Here is a 9641-nt window from a genome sequence, read left to right as displayed (position 1 = left end):
TACAACAGCAGGTAGCAGTAGAAATGAATGCATCATGTAATTGCAGAAAGGCTCCGTGAATCTGAACCAAACACAGCAATTTGGTTTGCCCCGATGCTGTACATAAGCAGCAGCATAGAACTTGCGAAGATCATAATTGTTCGCAGCACAAGTTAAGACATTATCACCATATAAGAGCCAGATGGAGGCAAGAAGTTGGACATGTGTTATATACGTACAAAACAGTGAGTCACACATCATTTAATCATATCTGACGTACAGTAATCACTTTATTCTGTTAAAGAAAGCTGGTCAAAATATAGTTATGTCAGTAAGACCACACTCAACAAAAACGCAACACTGTACTGAGCTCTTAAGGATGACTGCTTCGGGGACATTTCCAAAACCCACGATCCCTATCTCTCGCTCACGTAACTTGACCTTCCAACCAATGGCATGCATTTGACACACAATTTACACGATTGTTTAACTATGTCTTGACCAGACATTTCCACATATTAGACTTCTTAAATCTACAATCATAAATATCACAATTATTCTACAGCCCCATAGGGGTAAAATTGCACCTCTCGTCCTGTACAAATCAGCAACAAAACGAACCCGCTCCCAGTCACTGTTTGCTCTTCCCTTGTCCACAGAAGCCCTTTGGGAAGAGGACAGGAGAGGTTTCATCATCACTTCAGAGGATTTGCTCTTCTAAGCCTTCCTAGGCTGAGACAGCTTCACTGCATAAGTCAATAAAGAAAGAGTCTCTCTTGTGCTTCAGGGCTTCGAGGAAGTCCTGAACCCGATCTTCCCGACAGGCGGTGTAGTGCAGCAGCGCCTCTTGTCTCCTCTGGGCGTCGGCAGGTTTTCCATTCCCGTGATGCTGCAGGTGCTCTGCTACACACACACGATCGGCCTCCAGCTGCTGTAGGGCCTGATGCTCTCGATGGAGGTCTCTGGCTTTCTGTAACACAACACACATCCAAACTTGGTATACATACACAGGTATTACTTTAGTCAATCCTCAGCTGCTTTGGGCAGTAACGTGGATGTGTACAGAAATCCTGATATCCTCATATCCACAGACAGTACAAATCATGACACACACTGTCCACAAAGAAATACTTACTAATATTTGCAGTAGTGGCTGAACAAATGAGTATGATTGCTCACTAAGCACTTTATCACTTGATTATTTGCTTTTAAGATCCCCTGTGATGCTGCTTTTGTACTGACTGTTTGAACTTCTAAAACACCAATGCGCATTTAAAATGGGAGCAAGGGCCGACCTTGTGGCACACATGGCGAACACGAGGTTAACTGAATTAGCCAGGCAGGAGCTTAGGGATCCTCACCAACACTGGCTAAGGAGACAACCATTAGAATATCGTTTTATAACACCAGAGTGTCATAAATGAATAAATACACTAGAAAGGACTCCAAACAGCACCCCTCAAAATCAGTATTTACTAGAAAGCCACTGTATAGTCTTAGATGTTCTTGATTTGTTCACCCTTTCCAATGTAGATTAACACACTAGGGACAAGAAAGAACCACTGCATTGACAGAAGCCTTACCTGGATGGATTTGTGACTTAATTGATACTGGACGATGGCTTCACACAAGTTCCAGAATGAATACTCCGGCCACAGAACCGACTGAAACACTAAACAGGAGTGGGAAGTCTGCAAAGATCAAAATCAATATGAGTCTTTAAAGAGAATCTTTAAGTGATGCTTTTACAGTTCAGTCAATACTGTCTGTCACAATTACATATTAATAATAATAATTATAAAATCTTATGTACAGGAAGGTATCTGTGTTTCTCAGAGAAAGCCTAAGATCGAATCATTAATGGCTGTTAATAGTGATTAACAACAGTTTGACTGGCATAAATAAGTTGTTCTAATGCAATTTTTTTTAAATGAAAAAATCATGTCATCATTTCTCATCTTGGATCATTGCTACAGATTAAAGGAAATGATATGCAGAATGTGACTGTACCCAAATTCTGACACATACAGTTAAAACCACATCCACTGGATAAAAAGACATAAAACCTTTTTTTTCCTCACTGTCTGACATTAAATCTGACTAAACTTTTCCTGTTTAGATCAGTTAGGATTACCAAAATTATTTTTATTTGCTAAATGCCAGAATAATGAGAGAGAGAATTTTTTTGAGATTTTTTTTTGCTAATTTCTTCAAAGTCAGAAGTTTACATACACTAAGATTATCATGCCTTCAAAATACAGCATTTGGGAAAGCCCAGATGATGATGTCATGGCTTTGGAAGCTTTTAATAGGTTAATTGACAACATTTGAGTTAATTGGAGGCACACCTGTGGATGTATTTTAAGGCACACCTCAAACACACTGCTTCCTTTTGTGACAACGTGGGAACATCTAAAGAAATCAGCCAAGATATCAGGAAGAGAACTGTGGACCTCCACCAGTCTGGTTCATCCTTGGGTACAATTTCCAGATGCCTGAAGGTTCCACGTTCATCTGTTCAAACAATTATACTTAAGGATAAACACCATGGGAATGTCCAGCCTTCATAGCGCTCAGGAAGGAGACGGGTTCTGTGTCCCAGAGATGAAGTGTTTTGGTGAGAAATGTGCGTATCAACCCCAGAACAAAAGACCTTGTGAAGATGCTGCTGAAGCTGGTCAGAGAGAGTCATTATCCACAGTGAAACCAGTCCTGTACCAACATGGGCTGAAAGCCTAGTGATGAAACTAAAACTGAACTGTTTGTCCATAATTACCATCGTTAGATCTGGAGGAAAAAGGGGGAAACTTGCAAGCCTGAGAACACCATCCCTACTGTGAAGCACGGGGGTGGCAGCATCATGTTGTTGGGCTGTTCTGCTGCAGGAGGGACTGGTGCACTTCACACAATAGATGGCATCATGACGAAAGAAGATTACGTGGAAGTATTGAAGCAACATCTCAAGACATCAGCAAGGAAGTTTGGGCACAAATGGGTCTTCAAATGGACAATGACCCTAAACATGCCGCCAAATCAGTTACAAAGTGGCTTACAGACAACAAAGTCAGTTATCTCAATCCTGTGGAAAATTTGTGGGCAGAGCTGAAAAGGCATGTGAGAGCAAGGTGGCTTACAAACCTGACTCAGTCACATCAGTTCTGTCGGGAGGAATGGGCCAGAATTCCAGGAAACTATTGTGAGAAGCTTGTGGAAGGAAACCCAACACGTTTGACCCAAGTCATACAGTTTAAAGGCAACGCTTCCAGATACTAAGGAAATGGACGTAAACTTCTGACTTTGAAGAAAGTAATTAAAAAATCTATTAAAAATTCTCTCTCTTATTATTTTGGTGTTTAACAAATAGAAATAATTTTGGTAATCCTAATTGACCTAAAACAGGAAAAGTTTAATTACATCTAATGTCAGACAGTGAGAGAAAAAAGGTTAGATGTCTTTTTATACAGTGTCTGTAAACTTCTGGTTTCAATTGTAAATCACAGATTTTCATTTTGAAGGCATCAATAACTGTTTTGGAGTCACGTCTACTGTTTGGAGGTGAATAGCCTGGGTAACATAACCTGAANATAATAATAATAATAATAATAATAATAACATCTCATGTACAGGAAGGTATTTCTCAGAGAAAGCCAAAGATCTAATCATTAATGGCTGTTAATAGTGATTAACAACAGTTTAACTGGCATAAATAAGTTGTTCTAAAACAATTTTTTATGAAAAAATCCTGTCATCATTTCTCATCTTGGATCATTGCTACAGATTAAAGGAAATGATATGCAGAATGTGACTGTACCCAAATGCTGACACATACAGTTAAAACCACGTCCACTGAATAAAAACACATAAAACCTTTTTTTCCTCACTGTCTGACATTAAATCTGACTAAACTTTTCCTGTTTAGATCAGTTGGGGTTACCAAAATTCTTTTTATTTGCTAAATGCCAGAATAATGAGAGAGAGAATTTTTTAGAGAATTTTTGGCTAATTTCTTCAAAGTCAGAAGTTTACATAACTAAGATTATTAGGCCTTCAAAATACACTACTTGGGAAAGCCCAGATGATGATGTCATGGCTTTGGAAGCTTTTGATAGGTTAATTGACAACATTTGAGTTAATTGGAGGCACACCTGTGGATGCATTTTAAGGCACACCTCAAACACACTGCTTCCTTTTGTGACAACGTGGGAACATCTAAAGAGATCAACCAAGATATCAGGAAGAGAATTGTGGACCTCCACCAGTCTGGTTCATCCTTGGGTACAATTTCCAGATGCCTGAAGGTTCCATGTTCATCTGTTCAAACAATTATACTTAAGGATAACCACCATGGGAATGTCCAGCCATCATAGCGCTCAGGAAGGAGACGGGTTCTGTGTCCCAGAGATGAAAGTGTTTTGGTTTGAAATGTGCGTATCAACCCCTGAACAAAAGCAAAAGTCCTTGTGAAGATGCTGCTGAAGCTGGTCAGAGAGTCATTATCCACAGTGAAACCAGTCCTGTACCGACATGGACTGAAAGGCTACTCAGAGAGGAAGAAGACATCACTCTAAAAGCAACATAGAAAAGCCTGAATACAGTTTGTAAATGCACACAGGAACAAAGAGCTTCATTTGTGGAGACATGTCCTGTGGTCTGATGACACCAAAACTGAACTGTTTGGCCTTAATGAGCATCGTTACATTTGGAGGGAAAAGGGGGAAGCCTGAGAACACCATCCCAACTGTGAAGCACAGGGGTGGCAGCATCATGTTGTGGAGGTGTTCTGCTGCAGGCGCAACTGGTGGACTTCACAACATAGATGGCATCAAGAGGAAAGAACATTATGTGGAAATATTGAGACAACATCTCAACACATCAGCCAGGAAGTTTGGGCGCAAATGGGTCTTCCACATGTACAATGACCCTAAACATACCACCAAATCAGTTACAAAGTGGCTTACAGACAACAAAGTCAGTGATCTCAATCCCGTGGAAAATTTGTGGGCAGAGCTGAAAAGGCATGTATGAGCAAGGTGGCTTACAAACCTGACTCAGTCACATCAGTTCTGTCAGGAGGAATGGGCCAGAATTCCAGGGAAACTACTGTGAGAAGCTTGTGGAAGGAAACCCAACACGTTTGACCCAAGTCATACAGTTTAAAGGCAACGCTACCAAATACTAAGGAAATGGACGTAGACTTCTGACTTTGAAGAAAGTAATTAAAAAAATCTATTAAAAATTCTCTCTCTTATTATTCTGGTGTTTAGCAAATAGAAATAATTTTGGTAATCCTAACTGACCTAAAACAGGAAAAGTTTAGTCAAATCTAATGTCAGACAGTGAGAGAAAAAAGGTTAGATGTCTTTTTATACAGTGTCTGTAAACGTCTGGTTTCAACTGTAAATCACAGATTTTCATTTTGAAGGCATCAATAACTGTTTTGGAGTCACGTCTACTGTTTGGAGGTGAATAGCCTGGGTAACATAACCTGAAATATACGAGTCTAGCTGCTGGGGTTACATGCAAAAAAAAGTCATATCAAAACTTGTAATGATCAACTCAAGCAAGTTTGTAAATTCATTACTTGTCTCTTAGCTTGATGGTTTCAAAGTTTAAATGAACTCTCTGAAGAGGCATATAAAAGAAACCCAATTCTTATCTTCAAATGCTTTTTCAAACAATCGCTCCCATTCTTCACCTGCCAAAGAAGAAAGTCACTGAGGCGCACTTCGCCTGAGGTGCGGATGAGCAGATCAGGATTGGGAGAGTTATTGCTGTACAGGCACTCACTTAGCAATGGCTCTGAAACGTCACTGAGAATCACAGAAACATGGACAGATTGTTAAAGCAGTGGTTCCCCAGGTTATATTTCTACATGCTATTTAGCGCATTATTTAATACTGATTGGATTCCATCGCTTACCTTGCCTTGATTAGACCCTGCTCCACTCCCCAAGCCATTTCTCTGACTGCATTGGTGATTTCATATCGCGACGTGTAGGCAAAGCACACGTTGAGAAAACATCTACAAAACAACAATTTACACGCTTGAGGTCCTTTATAATGTATTATAATAACACAAGGTGTGGTAGTTGAGTCACTAATGATGAAGATAATAAAAGCATAAATTATTGAACATACTTATTGTGAGCTCTGGTTGTGACCACAGCTTTGGCAATAAGCTGCTGTAGATCAAGTGGCAGCATGTTCAAGTCACCCAGAACCCGGATACAAACGCCATGTTTCTCCAGATTGTCCCTAAGGGGCACAGTAGAATAATATTTAGAGGCCAAGGCAAAAACAAGAAAAGCATGAAAATGAACCGGGAGCACAGAGAGATTACGCCATTTATGCATGACTGCTGAAACGTGTCCGTCTGCATTTCCAACCCACAGACGAACAAAGGTGCTTACAAGTAGGAATTTCCACTGAGAAGTCAGTGAATACAGTTCTCCTGAAACAGTCTGTCGTGCAGTTTCTTGCTTAAGATAAGATAAGATAAGATAAAATAAGATAAGGTAGAACTTTATTGATCCCTTCTCAGGGAAATTAGAGGTAGTTTGTCAAGTGTTGGTGATTATTTTAATAACACTCATCACACTTTATCAAAAGCCGTCTTTGTGGTGGCAGCATCATAATGACACTGTACTAACAAGGGTTGTCAGAGAACTTGATGTACAGACTAACAACATGGAGCAGTATCATAAAATGTTATTGTGTCAGGGCTAATCAAGATTATTCCCAACATGCCACACTGGTACATGTCACATATTTTCACAGAAGATCTTTTTTTTTTTAGACAAAACTACATTTTTAAATTGTCTCAAATACAAACATTTGAACTCCAGGACTTAGTTACAGATGTCACATGGTCCTGTGGGACTCATTCACAGACTAATGTGGAACAATAAATGACTGGCTTAGCTAACAAGCTATGAACTGATGGATGACAAAAGGTTCATTTCCCAAAAGGAAAGATAGAAGCCATCTGTAAAATATTCCTGCTCGTGGAAAAGAATGGAGAAATACTTTGCAATGTCTGAAAAAGTGCCATGGAGCTGCAGATTTGCAGATCCATATTTGCCTCAAAATTCAACTGTGGCAGTTCTTAGCTGGTTTGAAAGTATTTGGGAAATGCAGACCAGAGTTAGGGCAAAGTTTGATGCAAAATCCACAAGTGCACACGATATGTTCTGGCATACTAAAACAGCAAGAAGAAGTCAAAAGAAGTCAAAATAGCAATGGAAATAACTGAGATTGTGCACTCCTATTTATAAGTCAGCCTTTCTTCCTCTTGGCCATCAGTCCATAGTGTATCTTACTCAATGTCCAATGCAGCAATAACTGTTTCTGTGTCAGTGTTGTAAACTGCTGTTGTGTCCAGCTGCACCAAAAAAAGGTTTCAACATTTCCAGCCAGATCCCTGTGGATGTTTTGAAATTTGACCATACTGACACTGAAACATCAACAGTGAACTCCAGCCTTTGAGGAGAAAAAAATCTGTTCCCCCCCACTGGCTGGCAGCCTTTAACAAATTCTTGTTACAACTGGCTCATTATCTGTCTGCAGATGACTAAAGCTGAAAATTAAGATTCAGTCTAGAAAAGGCATCTATTTAACAGGCGGCTGTGCTTGAGCACTGCATTTTGTTCCGCTCCACTTTACTTTAAGGAAGCGATGAATCACATGATGAATAAAATGTGACTTGTGGTGCATATAACAGCAAAGTGGAAAGTTTAAGTTGGAACTCACCGTTCTTCCAACAGCCTCTCAAATTTTTGCTTGGCCAGCTCCATTAGCCCGTCCACTTCTTCTTTAGTGCGCTTGAAGTTCTCGATGCTGAAGGCGTACACCGTCACCTCTGGGATGTTCAGATGCTTGCACCAGCGTAGTGTCTGTTGTGGAGGAGAGAATGGGTTAAATATTAAATGAGCAGTTTATTGACACCCAGATGGCAGGCGTTCCTCTAGTCCAGGGATCTCCAACTTCGGTCCTCGTGAGCTACTGTCCTGCAGGTTTTAGACGTTTCCGTACTGCAACACACCTGACTCAAATCGAAGGATCATTAACAGACTTGTGTAGAACTTGACAACAAGCTGTTGGAGATCCATAAACTTGAGTCAGGTGTGTTGCAGTACGGAAAAACCTGCAGGACAGTAGCTCACGAGGACCGGAGCTGGAGATCCCTGCTCTAGTCTTTACGCAGACTCACCTCTGCTAGTTTGTTGAAGCCTTGCATGTGTCCTTCCTGGCGTTCCATGTTTTTCTTACGTGCAAAGCGTCGATTGCCATCCATGATGAAGGCCACATGTTTAGGCATGGGTCCCGCCTGGTAAACGCAGCACAGAACAGAACAGGTTAGCCAGAAGAGATGTGACGTGACAAAAAAAAATGTAGCTGAGTGACAGAAAATGCAATTGAAATCAATAAGCCATAATCCCAGAAACTTGTTTAACCACACTGGGTACTCTGGAGGGATTTTACAGCTCTTGAAACCATCTTGATTAAAAAAAAAAAAAAAAAAAAGTATTCTGTCTGAAATCTGATTTTTTTTAAAATGTAAAAAGACATTTACCAAGTGAAGCTGTAACTATGTTTCCTAACCAGGTAGCTGGAAATGACACTGCTTGTTTGGACGACAGAGGAACAACAGAAGCACAATCTCTACTGAATATATGCAGTTCAAAAAATCAACACAAACAGGGCGTACAGAAAAAATGGGTGAAGCTACAGATACTAACTCTATTTAATTTCAGAAACTTGTTATTTTGCAAATGGTTTACAGAGTCATGGATGATTCTGGTTTGAGCTCCAACGTGTAGCTTCCTCTTTGCGGGAAAAAAAACTAATGCTCAGCTCTGATTGAATCGTAACACGAGAGGCACAACCTGAGGCAAAACAGCTACTTTGCAGACCCTGCCTTACCTTTAAGACATTGGCAGAAATCTTTTCAAGCAGGTTTAATTCACCTTCTTTTATCCACGACATCTTCAGGCTTCAAGCGAGCTGGAAACAGGTTGTTAAAAATACTTTAAACAGACAGACAGACACAGCAGTGACTGTGCACCTTATGACACACACACACAACTTACAGAAGCAAAAAAAAAATCACCGAGTGGCTGTTTATACCACAGGGCAATTGCGAGCATATCATATTAGCTTTCCATTTTTAGAAATATTTCACTTGACATGTAGCCAGTGATGGATTCCACCGTGAACTGCCGGGCTCACGAGACATGCAATGAACTAAACTGCTATGAGGCAGAAAAAAGCACAAACCATGTCCCACATCGTCCACAAAACACTAGCTCTTATTAGAAACTGTACAATTCATTCAAAATATGGAAGCACAAGCTGTTTTACTCACAAAATTGCAACGGTTTTAGCACATTTCACAGACCTTCCAACTCACAGCTTTTACGATGACGACCTCTTCCGCATTAGCGTCAAGTGACGTAGCGGCGTGATGACGACTTCCTGTCAGCGGCTCGTAGATTTTCAAAACATGAGGATGGACGCAGACAGAACTAACTTTGACAGTCTGGACAAAAGTCATTGACAGTAAAGCTATGATCGTCTTAGCATTTGCTCAAGTAAAAGCAAAAATAACACAATAGTTAAAAAAAAAAAAAAAACATAAAACAAAACTCTATTAAAAAAAAAAAC

At 40.2% G+C, this 9641-nt stretch overlaps 1 protein-coding gene across 1 annotated transcript; it reads right to left on the bottom strand.

Annotated features, from left to right (window-relative positions):
- Positions 1-224: 224 nt before the first annotated feature.
- Positions 225-9424, bottom strand: dhdds (dehydrodolichyl diphosphate synthase). Its single transcript, XM_008294966.1, has 9 exons — positions 9343-9424; positions 8901-8981; positions 8188-8304; positions 7728-7870; positions 6117-6233; positions 5899-6000; positions 5675-5789; positions 1563-1670; positions 225-949 (listed from the first exon to the last, which is right to left on the bottom strand). The coding sequence occupies exons 2-9, from the start codon at positions 8961-8963 to the stop codon at positions 707-709; spliced, it is 1008 nt and encodes a 335-aa protein (XP_008293188.1). The 5' UTR covers positions 8964-8981; positions 9343-9424; the 3' UTR covers positions 225-706.
- Positions 9425-9641: the final 217 nt, after the last annotated feature.

This window comes from Stegastes partitus, unplaced genomic scaffold (assembly GCF_000690725.1).
Source record: "Stegastes partitus isolate 25-593 unplaced genomic scaffold, Stegastes_partitus-1.0.2 Scaffold1009, whole genome shotgun sequence".
NCBI classification, from domain to species: domain Eukaryota; kingdom Metazoa; phylum Chordata; class Actinopteri; family Pomacentridae; genus Stegastes; species Stegastes partitus.
This window is presented reverse-complemented; position numbering and strand designations above follow the sequence as displayed.